At 45.8% G+C, this 22,378-nt stretch overlaps 1 protein-coding gene across 1 annotated transcript in view; it reads left to right on the forward strand.

Annotated features, from left to right (window-relative positions):
- The window catches only part of LOC106587851 (elongation factor-like GTPase 1), a 96,492-nt gene that overhangs the window by 61,727 nt on the left and 12,387 nt on the right, over positions 1-22,378 (forward strand). The window contains exons 16-21 of the mRNA XM_082969678.1: positions 8,894-9,025; positions 9,929-10,076; positions 19,391-19,502; positions 19,765-19,888; positions 20,151-20,355; positions 20,562-21,109. Coding sequence (XP_082825804.1) covers positions 8,894-9,025; positions 9,929-10,076; positions 19,391-19,502; positions 19,765-19,888; positions 20,151-20,355; positions 20,562-21,109 — 1,269 coding nt within the window. The remainder of the gene's footprint in view (positions 1-8,893; positions 9,026-9,928; positions 10,077-19,390; positions 19,503-19,764; positions 19,889-20,150; positions 20,356-20,561; positions 21,110-22,378) is intronic.

A 22,378-nucleotide genomic window follows, 5' to 3' on the forward strand; every position in this document is an offset into this window, starting at 1 on the left:
CCCATCTGGACAAGAGGAATACCTATGTGAGTGATGTTCATTGACTACAACCCGCCCTGTGCAACTGGGTCCTGGACTTTCTGACGGGCCGCCCACCCAGGTAGGAAGGTAGGAAACATGTCCACCCCGCTGATCCTCAATACTGAGGCCCCACAAGGGTGCGTTCTCAGCCCTCCTGTACTCCCTGTTCACCCATGACTCCGTGGCCATGCACGCTTCCAACTCTATCATCAAGTTTGCAGACGACACTACAGTGGTAGGCTTGATTACTAACAACGACGAGACGGCCTACAGGGAGGAGGTGAGGGCCCTCGGAGTGTGGTGTCAGGAAAATAACCTCGCACTCAATGTCAACAAAACAAAGGAGATGATCGTGGACTTCAGGAAACAGCAGAGGGAGCAGCCCCCTATCTACATCGACGGGATAGTAGTGGAGAGGGTGGAGAGTTTTAAGTTCCTCGGCGTACACATCACGGACAAACTGAAATGGTCCACCCCACAGACAGCGTGGTGAAGAAGGCGCAACAGCGCCTCTTCAACCTCAGGAGACTGAAGATATTTGGTTTGTCATCTAAAACACACAAACTTTTACAGATGCACAATCGAGAGCATCCTGTCGGGCTGTATCACCGCCTGGTACGGCAACTGCTCCTCCCTCAACCGCAAGGCTCCCCAGAGGGTAGTGCCACAACCAGCCACAACGCATCATCAGTACAGGTGCATCAAAGCTGGGACCAAGAGACGGATGGCCTTGAGAGAGAAGCTGTTTTTCCAGACTGTTTAACAGCCATCACTAACATAGAGAGGCTGCTGCCAACATACAGACTGAAATCTCTGGCCACTTAAATAAATGGACTTAATAAAGGTATCACTAGTCACTTTAAATAACGCCTCTTTAACAATGTTTACATATCCTACATTACTCATCTCATGTATATACTGTATTCTATGCCATCTACTGCATCTTGCCTATGCCGCACGGCCATCGCTCATCCACATATTTTTATGTGCATATTCTTATTTATTCCTTTGCATTTGTGTGTATAAGGTAGTCGTTGCGAATTTGTTAGATTACTTGTTAGATATTACTGCATTGTCAGAACTAGAAGCACAAGAATTTCGCTACACTCGCATTAACATCTGCTAACCATGTGTATGTGACCAATAAAATTTGATTTGATTTGATAGTGTGTAATGTAATGGCACCCTGTTCAGTGTTTCGTGTGGAATGTAATGGCACCCTGTTTAGTGTGGAATGTAATGGCACCCTGTTTAGTGTGGAATGTAATGGCACCCTATTCAGTATTTAGTGTGGAATGTAATGGCACCCTATTCAGTATTTAGTGTGGAATGTAATGGCACCCTGTTCAGTGTTTCGTGTGGAATGTAATGGCACCCTGTTTAGTGTGGAATGTAATGGCACCCTGTTCAGTGTTTAGTGTGGAATGTAATGGCACCCTGTTCAGTGTTTCGTGTGGAATGTAATGGCACCCTGTTCAGTGTTTAGTGTGGAATGTAATGGCACCCTGTTCAGTGTTTAGTGTGGAATGTAATGGCACCCTGTTCAGTGTTTCGTGTGGAATGTAATGGCACCGTGTTTCGTGTGGAATGTAATGGCACCCTGTTCAGTGTTTAGTGTGGAATGTAATGGCACCCTGTTCAGTGTTTCGTGTGGAATGTAATGGCACCCTGTTTAGTGTGGAATGCAATGGCACCCTGTTCAGTGTTTCATGTGGAATGTAATGGCACCCTGTTCAGTGTTTCGTGTGGAATGTAATGGCACCCTGTTTAGTGTTTAGTGTGGAATGTAATGGCACCCTGTTTAGTGTGGAATGTAATGGCACCCTGTTCAGTGTTTCGTGTGGGAATGTAATGGCACCCTGTTTAGTGTGGAATGTAATGGCACCCTGTTTAGTGTGGAATGTAATGGCACCCTGTTTTGTGTGGAATGTAATGGCACCCTGTTTAGTGTGGAATGTAATGGCACCCTGTTCAGTGTTTCGTGTGGAATGTAATGGCACCCTGTTTAGTGTGGAATGCAATGGCACCCTGTTCAGTGTTTCATGTGGAATGTAATGGCACCCTGTTCAGTGTTTCGTGTGGAATGTAATGGCACCCTGTTTAGTGTTTAGTGTGGAATGTAATGGCACCCTGTTTAGTGTGGAATGTAATGGCACCCTGTTCAGTGTTTCGTGTGGAATGTAATGGCACCCTGTTTAGTGTGGAATGTAATGGCACCCTGTTTAGTGTGGAATGTAATGGCACCCTGTTTCGTGTGGAATGTAATGGCACCCTGTTTAGTGTGGAATGTAATGGCACCCTGTTCAGTGTTTCGTGTGGAATGTAATGGCACCCTGTTCAGTGTTTCGTGTGGAATGTAATGGCACCCTGTTTAGTGTGGAATGTAATGGCACCCTGTTTAGTGTGGAATGTAATGGCACCCTGTTCAGTGTTTTTAGTGTGGAATGTAATGGCACCCTGTTCAGTGTTTCGTGTGGAATGTAATGGCACCCTGTTCAGTGTTTCGTGTGGAATGTAATGGCACCCTGTTTAGTGTGGAATGTAATGGCACCCTGTTTAGTGTGGAATGTAATGTCACCCTGTTTAGTGTGGAATGTAATGGCACCGTGTTTAGTGTGGAATGTAATGGCACCGTGTTTAGTGTGGAATGTAATGGCACCCTGTTCAGTGTTTCGTGTGGAATGTAATGGCACCCTGTTCAGTGTTTCGTGTGGAATGTAATGGCACCCTGTTTAGTGTGGAATGTAATGGCACCCTGTTTAGTGTGGAATGTAATGGCACCCTGTTTAGTGTGGAATGTAATGGGAGGCATTTTCTAAAGTACACATTAAATGAGTCATAATGATTGGAGTGGGCTGGTCCCCTCTATTAGTTAGAGCCAACACCTGGAGATGTTCTGTGTGTGTGTGTGTGTGTGTGTGTGTGTGTGTGTGTGTGTGTGTGTGTGTGTGTGTGTGTGTGTGTGTGTGTGTGTGTGTGTGTGTGTGTGTGTGTGTGTGTGTGTGTGTGTGTGTGTGTGTGTGTGTACGATTGCACGATTGCAGTGCACAACAGTGTGTGTGTGTGTGTGTGTGTGTGCCACCACGATGAAGAAAGTGGGGGGATGACTCAAGTGAGCAGAAAGGTGTCCGGGCAGCCCTTGCCTCATAGGATGCCTGTTGGAGCAGTGATATCACAATGGTTAGAGGGAGGGAGATGTGGGCAGTGACACGGCTTTAGGATCCAAAAGGATCCTGTTCCTCTTGTCTCTTAATACATTTTCACCTGAACTCAACCAGCTATTGTCTTGAAGACCATAGTTGTCTCGAAGACCATAGTTGTCTCGAAGACCATAGTTGAAGACCATAGTTGTCTCGAAGACCATAGTTGTCTTGAAGACCATAGTTGAAGACCATAGTTGTCTCGAAGACCATAGTTGTCTCGAAGACCATAGTTGTCTCGAAGACCATAGTTGAAGACCATAGTTGTCTCGAAGACCATAGTTGTCTCGAAGACCATAGTTGTCTCGAAGACCATAGTTGGTGGAGTACTAACATTAACCCTCTGACTTTTAATCCTCGTGGCCTACAGGCAAAGAACAGTGATGGTTCATTTTTGGGTAATTTCCCCCACTCAATTTTATTTTGCTTTGTTCTTGTAGATTTTTTGCAAAGATAATTCCTATTTGATTGAGAATGGAATGTTGTCCCTGTCTCATAGCGTCCAGAAATCTGTCTGTCCATTTGAATGTATATATTAAAGAGGTCTTTGTCAGTTCGCCCCCAACTACTCTCTCTAGCCGGAGGACAGAAGCTTTAATGTAATAATCAGTGTATTAGTTGGCTAGAGGTACATCCCCTCCTCTCCTGCCAATACACACACACACACACACACACACACACACACACACACACACACACACACACACACACACACACACACACACACACACTACAGAGTCAAATAGGGACTTTCCAGTGAAGGGAGATTTCCAAGGCTCTGGCCTTGTACTTAATAAAACCGAATATACACACATACACACACACACATTTTAGCTATCTCCAGCCGCACATCCAGTACAATACTCAGTGTTTTCCAGTCTGGCTTCTCTCTCCTCTTCAAATAAGACCCATTTCCTTCGTAAGGTGACTGGTACATTCTGCCATATTGTTAGCTTTGAAGTTCCATTTTAGCTTGGTAAAGAAATCCAATTTAGTCGCAAAAGTACATTTACTACTTTTATTTTAATTTTTTTGAGCCTCAGTGGAGCCTGGTGGAGTTCAGACAGGACTGTTCTACTCATGGGTTCACTAGAGCCTGGTAGAATTCAGACTGGACTGTTCTACTCATGGGTTCACTAGAGCCTGGTGGAGTTCAGACTGGACTGTTCTACTCATGGGTTCACTAGAGCCTGGTAGAGTTCAGACTGGGCTGTTCTACTCATGGGTTCACTAGAGCCTGGTAGAGTTCAGACTGGACTGTTCTACTCATGGGTTCACTAGAGCCTGGTAGAGTTCAGACTGGACTGTTCTACTCATGGGTTCACTAGAGCCTGGTAGAGTTCAGACTGGACTGTTCTACTCATGGGTTCAGTTCAGTAAATCTGCATTGTCCCAGGAGGGCAGTTTGTGTGCAGCTTTTAAAAGGAAAGTAGTAAAAAACCTACTTAATATAGAACAATGTGTTGAACCACTTACAAAACATACACAGTCACAGTTCAATGGAGTGTATTTGTCTTGCTATGAATCCCAGTTTGTCTTGTAATAATCAATAAGTGTTTTAATAAAACTACAGCCAACCAACTATCAATGTTTTTTGGGGTAAGGTTTTCCCGTACTGTCCATGGAAGATTGTACATGTTGAAACGGGACCAACTACAAGCAACTAGGTCCAGCAAATACCAACTGAAACTAGGTCCGGCAAGGACCAACTGAAACTAGGTCCGGCAAGGACCAACTGAAACTAGGTCCGGCAAGGACCAACTGAAACTAGGTCCGGCAAGGACCAACTGAAACTAGGTCCGGCAAGGACCAACTGAAACTAACTTACACACCTGGCCAATTAGTTTAACAACCGTCTGTAGACGGTGGGATTGGCTGTAGTTGGATAAATTTGTCTCTCACTCTCTCTCTCACACACACACACACACACACACACACACACACACACATGCACAGCATCTCAAAGCATTTAGGCTAGATCAGGTTCCTGTGCCCTCCACATGTCAGTCAGTTCCTTTCTTTAGCAAGGAAGGCTTTTGTTCCTTAGTTGTATTGTTCTTTGTGTGACTGAGTGGGCTGTGGGTTGGATCACAGGGAGTCAGCTCAACTTCTGAGTCATCAGCTTCTCTGGCTACGTACACATCACACACCAGACCCCCAGTTATATGTCCAGCATCTGTTCCGCTTGAACAAGACTGTGTGTGTGTGTGCGTGCGTGCGTGCGTGCGTGCGTGCGTGCGTGCGTATGTGCATGCTCGATCAACTTCTTATAATGGTGTGCACATATCCAGCTGTAAATCAGTTTCTAGGTAGAAATAAGACAAAGTTAATGCAGACAGTATTACATTTTTTTGTTCAATGTATTTTTTTAAACTATTTTTTTACCTCTTATTTTTATATATATTTTTATTATTATTATAGTTTTTTTTACCCCCCCAATTTGTAGTTAGTCTTGTCTCATCGTTGCAACTCCCGTACGGACATGGGAGAGGTGAAGGTCGAAATCCATGCGTCCTCCGAAACACGACCCTGCCAAGCTGCACTGCTTCGAGAGAGAATTTTAGTTAATGCCACTCCGATAATTTCAAAGATTTTACTGAGTTACGGTTCATATAAGGAAATCTGTTGGTCACAGATACCTTTAAAACAAATGGGCCTCACAATTCGCCTCAGGATCTCGTCTCGGTATTTCTGTGCATTCAAATTGACATCGATAAAATGCAATTGTGTTCATTGTCCGTAGCAAATGCCTGCCCACACCATCAAATCAAATCAAATGTATTTATATAGCCCTTCGTACATCAGCTGATATCTCAAAGTGCTGTACAGAAACCCAGCCTAAAACCCCAAACAGCAAGCAATGCATGTGAAAGAAGCACGGTGGCTAGGAAAAACTCCCTAGGAAAAACTCCCTAGAAAGGCCAAAAACCTAGGAAGAAACCTAGAGAGGAACCAGGCTATGAGGGGTGGCCAGTTCTCTTCTGGCTGTGCAGGGTGGATATTATAACAGAACATGGTCAAGATGTTAAAATGTTCATAAATGACCAGCATGGTCAAATAATAATAATCATAGTAGTTGTCGAGGGTGCAACAAGCATGTCCGGTGAACAGGTCAGGGTTCCATAGCCGCAGGCAGAACAGTTGAAACTGGAGCAGCAGCACGGCCAGGTGGACTGGGGACAGCAAGGAGTCATCATACCAGGTAGTCCTGAGGCATGGTCTTAGAGCTCAGGTCCTCCGAGAGAAAGAGAGAAAGAGAGAATTAGAGAGAGCATATTTAAATTCACACAGGACACCGGATAAGACAAGAGAAATACTCCAGATGTAACAGACTGACCCTAGCCCCCCGACACATAAACTACTGCAGCATAAATACTGGAGGCTGAGACAGGAGGGATCAGAAGACACTGTGGCCCCATCCGATGATACCCCCGGACAGGGCCAAACAGGCAGGATATAACCCCAACCCCACCATAACCCCACCACCATCATGGGGCACTCTGATCACAACGTTGACATCAGCAAACTGCTCGCCCACACTAGGCCGGTTTTGAGGCCCGGTTGGACGTAATGCCAAATTCTCTAAAATGACATTGGAGGCGGCTTATGGTAGAGAAATGAACATTCAACTCTCTGGCAACAGCTCTGGTGGACATTCCTGCAGTCAGCATGCCAATTGCAGGTGGATGGATTATCTTGGTAAAGAAGAAATGCTCACTAACAGGGATGTAAACTAATGTGTGCACAACATTTTAGACATTTCATTTATGCTCATGAAACATGTGACCAACACTTTACATGTTGCGTTTTATATTTTTGTTCAGTGTAGAAGGCATGTGTGACTGAGGTGAAAAGTTGAAGAGTGGCAGGATTTATGTAGTACTCATTCAAATACTATCTGAAGCTGTGGCTCACTGTTCAGCCTGCTGTTTTAAAGAGCCACGCTTAAATTTGCCAGTCTCCTGCCCTGCTGTGTGTGTGTGTGTGTGTGTGTGTGTGTGTGTGTGTGTGTGTGTGTGTGTGTGTGATCACAGGAAGTCATCATCGGTAGGATAAACATGGCGGTGTATTTGAGGCCGGCTGAGCCCCTTAAAATTGACACACAAAGAAGGCCTGTGTCCAGCCTCCATTCTCCATTACAGTCCTGGATTGTGTTCTTTGGGGCATGCGACCGAAAATGTTTTGCAACAGAAAAAGGAAAAACAATATTTCTCATTGGACGAAGTATCTTCCTGTTTCAGTCCGTTTTCTTCCGTTTGCTTCCTAATGAACATGACCCTGGCCTAGCCTGCTCATCCATTCAAGTTAGCTAATCCTAGCCTGGTTGCAGAGCTGTTGGTGCTGTCTGTCTTGCCAACTCCTATGGTCAATGTCATGCCAAACAACAATAGGCATTAGCCATACGAAACCTAGAGATCTGGGACCAGGCTCATCTTACCTCCCAGTTTAATTCATCCTAATCACTATTCAACATCAGACAGTTCAGTTGGAACAAAACATCATCAGAGAATTGAAAATACAGAATGACTAACTCTTTGGATACAGTCTGGTCTCTCAGCTCTGACACGGTAGAATGGACTCTAGAGAGAGAGAGAGAGATAAACAGAAAGGGAAGAAGGAGAGAGAGAGGAAGGGATATGTTCTCCCCTTTGTCAGGAGCCACCAGGCAACCTTCCCTACTCAGCTCTATGGGTAGGTTATGGATAGGGCCCTCTTCCTCTGGTACAGTACTAAACCATCTCCTCTTTCCTCCCCTCTATCTTCCCTTACCTCTTTCTTCCCCCCAGGCTACATTAGCCTCAGTGTTCCTCAGAGCACTGAACCTTCTGACAGCAGGGAAATTACTTTCTCTCCCTGCCTCTCTCTCTTCATCCCTCTCCCTATTTTCCTATCTGTCTCTCTCTTTCTCTCTCGTTCTCTCTCTCTCTTTCTTCATTTCTCTTTCTCTCTTGCAAATTTCTTGTCCTTTTCCTCTCACACAATTTCTGTCTCTCTCTCTGTGATTCTCTCTCTCTCTGTGTTTCTCTCTCACTCTGTTTCTCTCTCTCTGTGTTTCTCTCCCTCACTTGTGTCTGAAACAGAGACAAAGCTAGTCTTATTATTCTCTCCCCCTGGAGTGACTCTCCTCTCTTCTACAGAGAGACATTGCAGGCCTGCATCCTATATGGCACCCAATTCCCTACATACTCCACTACTTTTGACCAGACTACTATAGGGCTCTGGTCTAAAGTAGTGCACTGAAAAGGGAATAGGGTGCCATTTGGACACAGCCTATGAAGGTTAATTTTTAATGAACTGTTCACCATTGAAGTGGTAGCTGCCCTAATAATGACGTTATCTTATCTCCAGAGCCACACTCTGTTCATGTCTCTCCAGGTGTCTGAATTCTCGGAGCAGGAGTTCTGATCTAGGATCAGGTCCTCTGCTGTTCATATCGTCTTGTTCATTATGCCTCTCCTCTAATCTCCTCGTCCCAGCCAGAGCAGGTTCAACTCCCTCTCATGACTCTGGTTCCTCTCATGGTTTCTTCCTACCTAGGGACTGTTTCCTTGTCACTACTGTCTCTCTGATCACTCTTTGGAGGGTTTAGGCTCCAGCTGTTGTCAATCACTGTGACATATGTTTGTAGAAAGTGCTGAATTTATTGATTGATTGATGGATTGATTCCCTAGGTATTGGCGGTCTCGAGGAGTGTGTGTTGAAGTCTGCGACCCTCTCCACCTCCCCTGCCCTCCCCCCTTTCATCCCCCTCAACTTCGAAGCTACGCCCATCGTACGAGTGGCCATCGAACCCAAACACCCAAGTAAGTGTCAAACACACACGGTTACACACAAACACACTTACACCACATTGTGAATTTGTTGAGGTTGTTGCCTGTCAGTGATGTTTTGTTTTTGTCGTCTGTCATCTGTCATCTGAGGTAAGATGCTAATGTTGAGAAGCTAACGTTCCTCCAGCACCCCAGTCAGACGGCCATTCTGTCAACCAACCAGCTAGTCAAACAGTCAGCCACCTAGCCAGTCAGCCACCTAGCCAGTCAGCCACCTAGCCAGTCAGCCACCCAGCCAGTCAGCCACCCAGCCAGTCAGCCACCCAGCCAGTCAGCCACCCAGCCAGTCAGCCAGTCAGCTGGTCCACAGATAGTCAGACATTCCTGCAGCTCTTCTGTGGTGTTCGTTAGTATTATAGCTGAGGGCAACATTTTCCCCATATGGAGGGAGTTAGTCAGTTAACAGTCAGTCAGTTAGTTAGCTAGTCTTAGAAAGATGGCTGCTATTTTAGTTTCTCAACTGTTTTGAGAAGCTTCAAATAGTGTTTGTTTGTTTTCTTTTAAATAGTTGCACTTAGTACTTGAGCTGACCTCTAACCCTGAAAATGCAAACCTTTCCTGGGTTTTGTTCATCAGGGCACTCATCAGAAAGTGTTTGAAAATGTTTTGCGACAGAAAATGAAAATTAGCATTTATTTCTGGATAAATCCAAGTAGTCCCTCCCTATTTCGTGATTTTTTTCAGTTTGATGCCTAATGAACATGACCCAGGTAACGTCAGTCTAAGTTTTCTCAACGAAAGACAAATGTAGGTTGAATCCAGGGTGTATTATGTGCAGTAGGGCCCATACATGGAAATGATTCCTGCTTAGTCTACTAAGAAGTACTTTTCTACAATCTGGTGTGTGTGTGTGTGTGTGTGTGTGTGTGTGTCAAGGTGAGATGCCTAAGCTGGTACGGGGTATGAGGCTGTTGAACCAGGCTGACCCGTGTGCTGAGGTTCTGATCCAGGAGACAGGGGAACACGTACTGGTCACGGCCGGAGAGGTCCACCTGCAACGCTGTCTGGACGACCTCCGAGAGAGGTGAGCCTCTCGTTTTCCTCTTTTGATTGATGAGTTCGATGGTTTATTTAGACAGTTGGAAACAGAGGGGGAGAAACAATAGGAAGGTTGGACGCAGGGATTGAACCCCGGTCTCCGTTGGAGAGAAGTATATTATGAGACTGAAGCCGGGAGCGTCATCGCTAAAACATGAGCTCTGCACAGAGAGGTCTGTCAGTCAGTCTTTTTGGCTGTATCTAGTCAATAGTAGTGACATTTTGACCAGACGCCCTGTAACAGAGTGTAGATGAGCAGCAGACGGCTCAGTTTGAGATGACTCAGTTTTTACACTGTCTGGCCCAGTCTCACACACTGATGATTCTGTGTGTGTGTAATGTTTCTGACTGAGAGTAGGTCTCTCTTTCTCTCTCTCTCTCTCTCTCTCTCTCTCTCTCTCTCTCTCTCTCTCTCTCTCAAAAGTAATGTGTGATTATTGACTGGAGATGCTGTCTTTAGATGTCTCTTCTCCACTCTGATCATGTCATATTAGAAGAGATGGTGTGAGAGGAGGGGTTTAAGGAGTTCCATACAGAGATGTTAAATACAGCTAATTTCATTTTCATCCTAAGACCAGTTGCCCTCCACCCCGCCATAAACTAAACTCTCACCAGCCTCCCTCTGATGTTGAGCGATCAGGTCCCATGTATAGCTATTCATAATCAATACCTAAAGCTGTTGTTAGACCACCCACACATGTGAATGTAGCATTTATCAATCCAGTCCTGCTAAGATCCTGTATTAACTATGTTTATAGTACATATAGCAATCAGCATGTGTGTCATTGGAGGTGTGAGGTGGGGAGATTTCTGAACACATCAAAATAGATATTTCACAGCTTTATTTCAAATGGAGTTTTCATAACCCCATAAATCAAAGATTTCCATATGCTTTGATACTTTGAAAGTGATACAAAGTACAGAGTCTAGGCCTGTGTCCCACATGACATGCAGTGTGTTGCAGTGGGACAAATGTGCAGGCCTCAATCGTAAATATAGATGTATATAGATTTTCAGGTGCGTTATCTCTTTAACATGCATTAGTATGTTCAGATAAATCTTTGGGAGATTATTGAAATCATGAGGGAATAAGCAGGAAATCCAGAAATCCCAATTTCTGGAAAACTTGGGAATTTAATAACTGGAATTTTGCAACGCTAATGGTGAATATCCATAGCCCTAAAGCGTTAATTCCCCACAAGGATGAATGGGAATTAGAGATGACCTGTCCTTCAGTGTAACCTTGGTACTAACTAAATCTGAATCTATCTTCATACGTCGTCCTTGTCACTAAGTTAATCTGTATAACTTATCAATGTAGAAGACAGAGTATTGGTGAGAGGACCTTTCATTCAGCCAATCAGTCAAACTGGTAATCCTCCCACAACAGAAAGATCTATGGCTAAATTGGTTAACACGTTATGGATTGGGCCAAGGACACAGAAAGTTAGGGAAACGATCAACATGTACTTTATCAACATTGGACTACACTAAAACATCTTTTTCATGTTTCAATGAAACTTACTCTCAGTACAACCTTTGGAGGGATCAAAGTAATCAATTATATTACAGCATTACACGTGCAGGCACACACACACACACACACACACACACACACACACACACACACACACACACACACACACACACACACACACACACACACACACACACATTCATTTCCTGACTAACTTTCTTATAAGGAAGGTTATACAACATTATTATTGCTAACTCAAACACACTGACCAGATTTATAAAGAGTCTCAGGGATCTTTACAGCTTTCCACCTGGAAGATAACACAGGGTAATTTAGAAACAGTCCTAAACCAGCCAGTATGACAGGGCATCCAGGGACTGGATCCTGTCTAGTAAATGTAATTCTATGTTTACCAATAGCCCAGGTCAGCCTGATTAGGTCACCCAGGCAGGTGAAACACTTGAGTTACCTTGTATAAGAGCATGCTGCTGTTTGGTGAATGACAGTCCCAGCCGTAGAGAGAGAACCATTTTATTCTGTCTCTGTGTTCTATCTCTGTGGTCCCCACTGCATTTAATCAGGGGATGACAGCCAGTCAGTCAGCTAGTCGGGCAAAGAGCAGGGCAGGACAGAGGAAGGGGAACTGGGTTGGCTGTGAAAGCCGACTGACCCCATTGTGACATCACAACAACACACACAAGCAGACTGGCCCGTGGCCATTTACTCTCTAGCTCAGAAAGAGGTCAAGCCCGTTTTAGCCACTCATGTGGCACGTGGGACTGTGACGTCATAGCGCCGGGGTTCTGAAGCCAAAACAGCGCCGGGGTTGTCTCTCTGCCCTGGAAAATGGGTCAACTGATCCTGACCAAGTTAAGCTGGGGTGAACCAGGCAAACTTTTTTATTTGTGCTCACTAATGCACACACACACAAAACACAGCTTTTTTTTAACGTGCATTTTCTGGACCTTTTGGGTGTAAAAATGTATTCCCATTCAAAATCCAATTTTCCCTAACCCTTAAGGCTAAAAAGTCCTGAAAAAAAATATATATATCTTACCTTGTCAGGACATTCTGGTCCTGATAATGTAGGCAGCATGTACACACAAAAACACATTGACACACAAAACCACACACTACACACACACGCAGCCATAGTTATAGTGGCTCCAAATCACCTCTAGACTATAATGCCGCAGCAATAAAACAATTTCCTGTATGCACAGTTGTGGTTTTCCAATGATGCATTGGAGAAATGTCCAAATGATTAGAAGGAGAGGGTTCCTAAACGAGGCTGTAAAGCAACAGTGTTCAGGATGGAGTCTCATACATAGGCTGCGTCTCAACTGACACCATGTTCCCCAAGTGCACTACTTTTGAACAGGAGCAGCTATGGGCCGTTCTGGCTCAGACGAGACAGACTTATCCAAGGCTTGCTTGATTACTTACTTTTGACCAGGGCCCATAGGTTGCCATTTGGGGGACACCAAAATCTTCCTCCGTTTCAGCGCGGTGTGAGTTAGTGATGAAGATAATTCATGTCCTCAACTCTTTGATTTATTCAAGACACACAAACAGACAACAGGTACCTCCCAAATGTGACTCCATTCCCCATGTAGTGCACTACTTTTGCCCAGGGACAAGGTAGTAATCCACTACACATGGAATAGGGTGGTCTTCATCAGGTCAAGTTGGTCTGGTTATTTATTCGTTTTGTTTCTGTCTAGCACCGGATTACTGGATGTGTGTGTTTCTCCTCTCCCACTGAATAAGTAATATCTCCCTGCTTGAGGAGTTAACCATGTTTAGCTAAATTAGTGATAAGTCTGGAAGCATCGTTCAGAGTGCGTCTGCTCTGTTGGAAGAACACATTCTAATCCAAATGGCATCCTATTCCCTTCATAGTGCACTAGTTTTGACCAGGACCCATTTGGTATTTTATTTGGATCCCCATTAGCTGTTGCAAAAGCAGAAAGCAGAAAACATGAAACATGATACAGAACATCAATAGACAAGAACAGCTCAAGGACAGAACTACATACATTTAGAGCTCTGGTCTAAAGGAGTGCACTATATAGGTAGTGGGGTGCCATTTGGGATGCATTCCAAGTCTTAGTGAGATTTAAAGAAGCAACGAACACCCACAGCACCCAGAATAACCCCCATCTTCAAACAACCACACAGTCTGCTGTCTACATTGGATTCAGGGAACGCTCCAGCGCTTCTGAGATGCTTCTAGTAAACATCAGTGAGAGAGGAAGGAGAGAAAGAGGGAGAGAAAGAGGGAGGAATGGAGAGAGCGGAAGGGGGAGAGGATTACTTGTTTTTTGCCCTGTTTTTGTATGGACTGACTATAACTGTGTGAGAAGGAGAGCGCGCGTGTCTGTGTGCGTTTGCGAGAGTGTGTGTGTGTGTGTGTGTGTGTGTGTTTATAACGTCACACGCTGGGCAACGAGATGAGCTGGTTCTGGTTGTGTGGACGGAAGTCGTGACGTCTCTCAGCCCAAACACTGACACACACAGACAGTTTAGGATGGACCCAGTGGCCCAGGATCAGACAAGGGATTGCCTGTTTGTGTCAATAAACTTTGACAGTACTTGGCTGTTGGTCTTGGCTGTCGGAGAGATACATCAACTCTTCTTTCTCCACAGGTAGTGACAGACAGTGTACCTGTCCCAAATGGAACCATTTCCCCGATGTAATGCACTTCTTTTGACCAGAGCTTTATGGGTCCTGGTCTAAAGTAGTGCACTACAGGAATAGGGTGCCATTTGGGAAGCACACTTGTTTTCTTATCCTAAAGTGACCGTCTCTGTATCCCTCTGAGTGTTTCAGCAGTGATAACCTAATGATGTCATTTTATGGGAGAACCAGACCTGAAGCTTGGCCTCACCAGCGCAGGGTTGTGTTCATTAGGCAGAAAACGGAAGAAGTGAAGTTTCCCCAGGTACAGATCTAGGATCAGCTTCGCCTCCCCCAATCCTAACCTTAACCATTAGTGGTGAAAATGACCAAAGATCAGCGTTTAGGCGCAAGTTCACCCTCCACGTAATGTAACCATCTTGGTCGTTTTTTGTAATCTATATTTTTTAAATCATTTTAATCATTTAGCAGACATTATCTAGAGCGAGTTACAGGAGAAATTAGGGTTAAGTACCTTGCTCAAGGGCACATCAACAGATTTTTCACCTTGTCGGCTTGGGGATTCAAACCAGCAACCTTTCTGTTACTGGCCCAATGCTCTAACAGCTAGCCTACCTGCTGCCCTGCAGTTGTCATGTTGTGGCTTGAATGTCCTGACAAGATGTATCACAGTCATTTGTATCTGAGTAGAAGCTGCTATATTTCCCTCATCCTCCTCCTGTGTGGTTTAGAAAGATTGAAGAAGCAGATTTGAAGGGTGTGTGTGGTGTGTGTGTGTGTGTGTGTGTGTGTGTGTGTGGTGTGTGTGGTGTGGTGTGTGTGTGTGTGTGTGTGTGTGTGTGTGTGTGGTGTGTGTGTGTGTGTGTGTGTGTGTGTGTGTGTGTGTGTGTGCAAGGTGAGCTATGACAGATGATTTAAATATGCTGTGTTTGGCTCAGCATGGACGGGAGAGCCTAATAATATCTGACAGGTGTTATTGTTTTGGAAAATAAAACGGCAGACGTGAAAGTTTTCAGCACTCTCTTAAGATACCAATGTGCCTTTATGTATAGTATTCTGTTTAGTTTGTTCTGGCTCTCGTACCCAGTAATACAGCACATTTAAAATTCATGGGTTGTCCTACTTGCTCTTTTTTCATTTATTTTTTACTCCACCTTTATTTCACCAGGTAGGCCAACTGAGAACAAGTTCTCATTTACAACTGAGACCTGGCCAAGATAAAGCAAAGCAGGTCGACACATACAACAACACAGAGTTACACATGGAATAAACAAACGTACAGTCAATAAAACAATAGGAAAAAAAAGAAAGTCTATATACAGTGTGTGCAAATGGCATGAGGAGGTAAGGCAATAAATAGGCCATAGTAGCAAAGTAATTACAATTTACCAGATTAAGACTGGAGTGATAGATGAGTAAATGATGGTGTGTAAGTAGTGATACTGGTGTGCAAAAGAGCAGCAAAGTAAATAAAAACAATATGGGGATGAGGTAGGTAGATTGGATGGGCTATTTACAGATGGACTATGTACAGCTGCAGCCATCGGTTAGCTGCTCAGATAGCTGATGTTTAAAGTTAGTGAGGGAAATGTAAGTCTGCAGCTTCAGTGATTTTTGAAATTCGTTCCAGTCACTGGCAGCGGAGAACTGGAAGGAAAGGCGGCCAAAGGAGATGTTGGCTTTGGGGATGACCATTGAGATATACCTGCTGGAGCGCGTGCTACGGGTGGGTGTTGTTGTTGTGACCAGTGAGCTGAGATAAGGCGGAGCTTTACCTAGCATAGACTTATAGATGACCTGGAGCCAGTGGGTCTAGCGACGAATATGTAGCGAGGGCCAGCCGACTAGAGCATACAGGTCGCAGTGGTGGGTGGTATAAGGCGCTTTGGTAACAAAACAGATGGCACTGTGATAAACTGCATCCAATTTGCTGAGTAGAGTATTGGAAGCTATTTTGTAGATGACATCGCCGAAGTTGAGGATCGGTAGGATAGTCAGTTTTACTAGGGTAAGTTTGGCGGCGTGAGTGAAGGAGGCATTGTTACGAAATAGAAAGCCAATTCTAGATTTGATTTTGGATTGGAGATGTATGTTATAAGTCTGGAAGGAGAGTTTACAGTCTAGCCAGACACCTAGGTATTTGTAGTTGTCCACGTATTCTAGGTCAGAACTGTCCAGAGTAGTGATGCTAGTCGGGCGGGCGGGTGCGGGCAGCGAACGGTTGAAAAGCATGCATTTGGTTTTGCTAGTGTTTAAGAGCAGTTGGAGGCCACAGAAGGAGTGTTGTATGGCATTGAAGCTCGTTTGGAGGTTAGTTAACACAGTGTCCAAAGAAGGGCCAGTAGTATACAGAATGGTGTCGTCTGCGTAGAGGTGGATCAGAGAATCACCTGCAGCAAGAGCGACATCGTTGATAAAAACAGAGAAAAGAGTCAGCCCGAGAATTGAACCCTGTGGTACACCCATAGACTGCCAGAGGTCCGGACAACAGGTCCGGACAACAGGCCCTCCGATTTTACACACTGAACTCTATCTGCGAAGTAGTTGGTGAACCAGGCGAGGCAGTCATTTGAGAAACCAAGGCTATTGAGTCTGCTGATAAGAATACGGTGATTGACAGAGTCCAGCCTTGGCCAGGTCGATGAAGACTGCTGCACAGTACTGTCTTTTATCGATGGCAGTTATGATATCGTTTAGTACCTTGAGCGTGGCTGAGGTGCACCCGTGACCAGCGGAAACCGGATTGCACAGCGGAGAAAGTACGGTGGGATTCGAAATGGTCAGTGATCTGTTTATTAACTTGGCTTTCAAAGACTTTAGAAAGGCAGGGCAGGATGGATATAGGTATGTAACAGTTTGGGTCTAGAGTGTCACCCCCTCGGACGAAATGAGAGGTTGAACAGACTGGTAATAGGGGTTGCAACAATGGCGGCGGATAATTTTAGAAAGAGAGGGTCCAGATTGTCTAGCCCAGCTGATTTGTTTGGGTCCAGGTTTTGCAGCTCTTTCAGAACATCTGCGATCTGGATTTGGGTGAAGGAGAAGCTGGGGAGGCTCGGGCAAGTAGCTGCGAGGGGTGCGGAGCTGTTGGCCGGGGTTGCGGTAGCCAGGAGGAAAGCATGGCCAGCCGTAGAGAAATGCTTATTGAAATTATTGATTATCATGGATTTATCGTGGTGACCTTGTCGCCTAGCCTCAGTGCAGTGGGCAGCTGGGAGGAGGTGCTCTTGTTCTCCATGGACTTTACAGTGTCCCAAAACCTTTTGGAGTTAGAGCTACATGATGCAAATTTCTGTTTGAAAAAGCTAGCCTTTGTTTTCCTGACTGACTGTGTGTATTGGTTCCTGACTTCCCTGAACAGTTGCATATCGCCGGGACTATTCAATGCTATTGCAGTCCGCCACAGGATGTTTTTGTGCTGGTCAAGGGCAGTCAGGTCTGGAGTGAACCAAGGGCTATATCTGTTCTTAGTTTCACATTTTTTGAAAGGGGCATGCTTATTTAAGATGGTGAGGAAATTACTTTTAAAGAACGACCAGGCATCCTCGACTGACGGGATGAGGTCAATATCCTTCCAGGATACCTGGGCCAGGTCGATTAGAAAGGCCTGCTCGCAGAAGTGTTTTAGGGAGCGTTTGACAGTGATGAGGGGTGGTCATTTGACCACGGACCCATAGTGGATGCAGGCAATGAGGCAGTGATCGCTGAGATCCTGATTGAAAACAGCAGAGGTGTATTTGGAGGGCAAGTTGGTCAGGATAATATCTATGAGGGTGCCCATGTTTACGAATTCAGGGTTGTACCTGGTGGTTTCCTTGATAATTTGTGTAAGTTGAGGGCATCTAGCTTAGATTGTAGGACTGCTGGGGTGTTAAGCATATCCCAGTTTAGGTCACCTAACAGAACTAACTCTGAAGACAGATGGGGGGCAATCAATTCACATATGGTGTCCAGGGTACAGCTGGGAGCTGAGGGGGGTCTATAACAGGCAGCAACAGTGAGGGACTTATTTCTGGAGAGATTCATTTTTAAAATTAGAAGCTCGAACTGTTTGGGCATATACCTGGAAAGTATAGCAGAACTTTGCAAGCTATCTCTGCAGTAGATTGCAACTCCTCCCCCTTTGGCAGTTCTATCTTGACGGAAAATGTTGTAGTTGGGTATGGAAATCTCAGAGTTTTTGTTGGCCTTCCTAAGCCAGGATTCAGACACGGCAAGGACATCAGGGTTGGCGGAGTGTGCTAAAGCAGTGAGTAAAACAAACTTAGGGAGGAGGCTTCTGATGTTAACATGCATGAAACCAAGGCTTTTTCGATTACAGAAGTCAACAAATGAGAGTGCCTGGGGACACGCAGGGCCTGGGTTAACCTCCACATCACCCGAGGAACAGAGGAGGAGTAGGATGAGGGTACGGCTAACGGCTAGCAAAACTGGTCGTCTAGTGCGTTGGGGACAGAGAATAAAAGGAGCAGATCTCTGGGCGTGGTAGAATAGATTCAGGGCATAATGTGCAGACGGGTATGGTGGGGTGCGGGTACAGTGGAGGTAAGCCCAGGCACTGAGTGATGATAAGAGAGGTTGCATCTCTGGACATGCTGGTTATAATGGGTGAGGTCACCACATGTGTGGGAGGTGGGACAAAGGAGGTATCTAAGGCATGTACAGTGGGACTAGGGGCTCCGCAGTAAATTAAAACAATGATAATTATCCAAAACAACAGTATACAAGGCATATTGCCATTTGAGAGAGACATAAAGCGAGGCATAAAGCAATCACAGGTGTTGATTGGGAGAGCTAGCTAAGGCAACAACGGGTAAGACAGCAACGGCTAATCAGCTAAGACAACAACAACAGGTAAAATGGTGATGAATGGGCAGAGAGGGTCGGTTAACTACACACAGGGCCTGAGTTCGGGGCTAGGGCCGACAGATAAACAAAGGTAAACAAAGTGGAGTACCGTGATAAATTAACAGTCCAGCAGGCATCAGCTATGTAGCCAAGTGATCATAGGGTCCAGTGTACAGCAATAGATGGAACAGGGAAGCAGTCGTTACTGTGCTAGCACGCGGGAGACACAGCGTTTAAAGTTAGCAGTCCGGGATAAGTAGAAGCGTCTGCGCCGTCGTCCGGCAAAGTTTTGGGAACCCTACATCTGAGTCTCTGTGTTCTTCTCATCGTCCAGGTTTGCCAAGATTGAGATCAGTGCCTCCAAGCCTATCATCCCATTCAGAGAGACCGTGATCAGACCACCCAAAGTGGACATGGTCAATGAAGACCTGGGGAAACAACAGAAGGTGTGTGTGTACGTTGAGGGTGTGGTGTGTGTGTGTCTATCTTATAACTGATCTGTTGACATCTCAAACGACACCCCATATATTAGTAGTGTGCTACAATTGAAGATGCAGCAGCAATCTATGTGCAGTAGCTAACCCTACTCTGTGTGTGTGTGTGTGTGTGTGTGTGTGTGTGTGTGTGTGTGTGTGTGTGTGTGTGTGTGTGTGTGTGTGTGTGTGTGTGTGTGTGTGTGTGTGTGTGTGTGTGTGTGTGTGTGTTTAGGTGGCTGTGCTCCACCAGGTGAAAGAGTCAGACACCCTGCACCTGGACCCCAGCGGCCTGGTGACCCTCACCACCCCCAACAGACAGGCCACCGTGGGGGTACGGGCCATACCACTACCCGAAGGTGAGAGGGAGTTGGGTGGTTGAGTTGGTGAGGGTGTGTTTGTGTTGTCAGACTATAGGAAGCACTTAACCTTAAGGAGAAACATAAGAAACAGAGCAAGAACATTTCCAATAGCCTTTTTTGAGGAATAGCAACTTTGCTTAACTTTCTTCTTATGTCTATAGTTAAGGGAAAAAATGGCAGTTAAGAAAAAATGTCTTCTTAAGAAAGTTTTGTAAATCTGGGCTCTGATCCTGATCAAAAAGTGTCCTGTGTTGTGTAGAGGTGACTCTTCTACTGGAGGGTAGTGCTGACTTGATCCGGACCCTGGAGCAGGCATGTCAGGCCCAGAGGGAGGGGAGGACCCTGGACATGAGTACCTGGACCCTGGATGCCCTGATGGGGCTGAAGAGCAGGCTGGAGGTCCTGCTGCAGGGGAGGAAGTGGAGGAACGCTGTGGACCGGATATGGGCCTTTGGACCACGCAGGTATTTCAGGGTGTTTCATATGGGTTGGGATGAGAGGGTATGCAGGTATTTCAGGGTGTTTCATATGGGTTGGGATGAGAGGGTATGCAGGTATTTCAGGGTGTTTCATATAGGTTGGGATGAGAGGGTATGCAGGTATTTCATGGTATTTTATATGCTATGCAGGTATTTCATGGTAATTAATATGGCCATGTTGTTATTATTAGGTATGGACCAAACATCCTCCTTAACAGCGTAGAGGGGTACCAGAAACCATCCGTGTGGCACTGCCTCGAACGAAAGAAAGGAGAGAAAGAGGGAGGGGAAAAAGCTGATGCCAGCGCCATCCGAGACTTTGACAACAGCATTGTCAGCGGTTTCCAGCTCGCCACCCTCTCTGGTCCCATGTGCGAGGAGCCCCTCATGGGCGTCTGCTTCTCTATGGAGAGATGGGACATGAACTTCCCCACCCAGCGCACCCACCTGGACTCTGTGACTGAAGAAGACTCCAACTCCCGTGATGCATCTGTTTCCTCAGGCAAGGCAGGGGGAGTGGGTGAGACACCTTCCCAGGCAGAGGGTGCCGTGGCTGGGGAGAGCCAGGGGAGACGCAGGGCGGAGGTTGGGGCCGGGCTAGTGGACTGCTACGGGCCGTTCTCTGGCCAGCTCATAGCTGCTGTGAAGGAGGCTTGTCGGCACGCGTTCCAGGCCAAACCTCAGAGACTCATGGCTGCTATGTACACCTGTGAAATCATGGCTACAGCAGAGGTGTTAGGTAAGAGGCTTAGCAGTAGACACACGGCAGGACACACGGACACACGGCAGGACACACGGACACACGGCAGGACACACGGACACACGGCAGGACACACGGACACACGGCAGGACACACGGACACACGGCAGGACACACGGACACACGGCAGGACACACGGACACACGGCATGACACACGGATACACGGCAGGACACACGGACACACGGCAGAACACACGGACACACACACACATAATAACACATGGACACACACCCACGATAGAACACACGCTGGGCAAAACACAAACTAACCACTGAGGTCTTAGGTAAATAGCTGAAACAAACACACACCTTCAAGTCTGCTTCAATCTTTCCTGGAGGCATTACTGCATTCTAAACCACACAGGAGGAGGAGGAGGGAAATATAGCAGCTTCTATTCAGATACAAATGACTGTGATACATCTTGTCAGGACATTCAAGCCACAACATGACAACTAAACTACCGAGAATGTTACACCAGGTAGAGGGTGAAGTTGCTGCACAAAACTCACATTCTAGTGTGAGCCATTGGACTGGTATATTATCCCATCCCCGGTGTAGGGAACACATTCTAGTGTGATAGGAGCCATTGGACTGGTATATTATCCCATCCCCGGTGTAGGGAACACATTCTAGTGTGATAGTAGTCATTGGACTGGTATATTATCCCATCCCCGGTATAGGGAACACATTCTAGTGTGATAGGAGTCAATGGACTGGTATATTATCCCATCCCCGGTGTAGGGAACACATTCTAGTGTGATAGGAGTCATTGGACTGGTATATTATCCCATCCCCGGTGTAGGGAACACATTCTAGTGTGATAGGAGTCAATGGACTGGTATATTATCCCATCCCCGGTGTAGGAAACACATTCTAGTGTGATAGGAGTCATTGGACTGGTATATTATCCCATCCCCGGTATAGGGAACACATTCTAGTGTGATAGGAGTCAATAGACTGGTATATTATCCCATCCCCGGTGTAGGGAACACATTCTAGTGTGATAGGAGCCATTGGACTGGTATATTATCCCATCCCCGGTATAGGGAACACATTCTAGTGTGATAGGAGCCATTGGACTGGTATATTATCCCATCCCCGGTGTAGGGAACACATTCTAGTGTGACAGGAGCCATTGGACTGGTATATTATCCCATCCCCGGGATAGGGAACACATTCTAGTGTGATAGGAGCCATTGGACTGGTATATTATCCCATCCCCGGTGTAGGGAACACATTCTAGTGTG

The sequence above is a fragment of the Salmo salar genome, chromosome 26 (assembly GCF_965601325.2).
Source record: "Salmo salar chromosome 26, fSalSal1, whole genome shotgun sequence".
Lineage (NCBI taxonomy): Eukaryota > Metazoa > Chordata > Actinopteri > Salmoniformes > Salmonidae > Salmo > Salmo salar.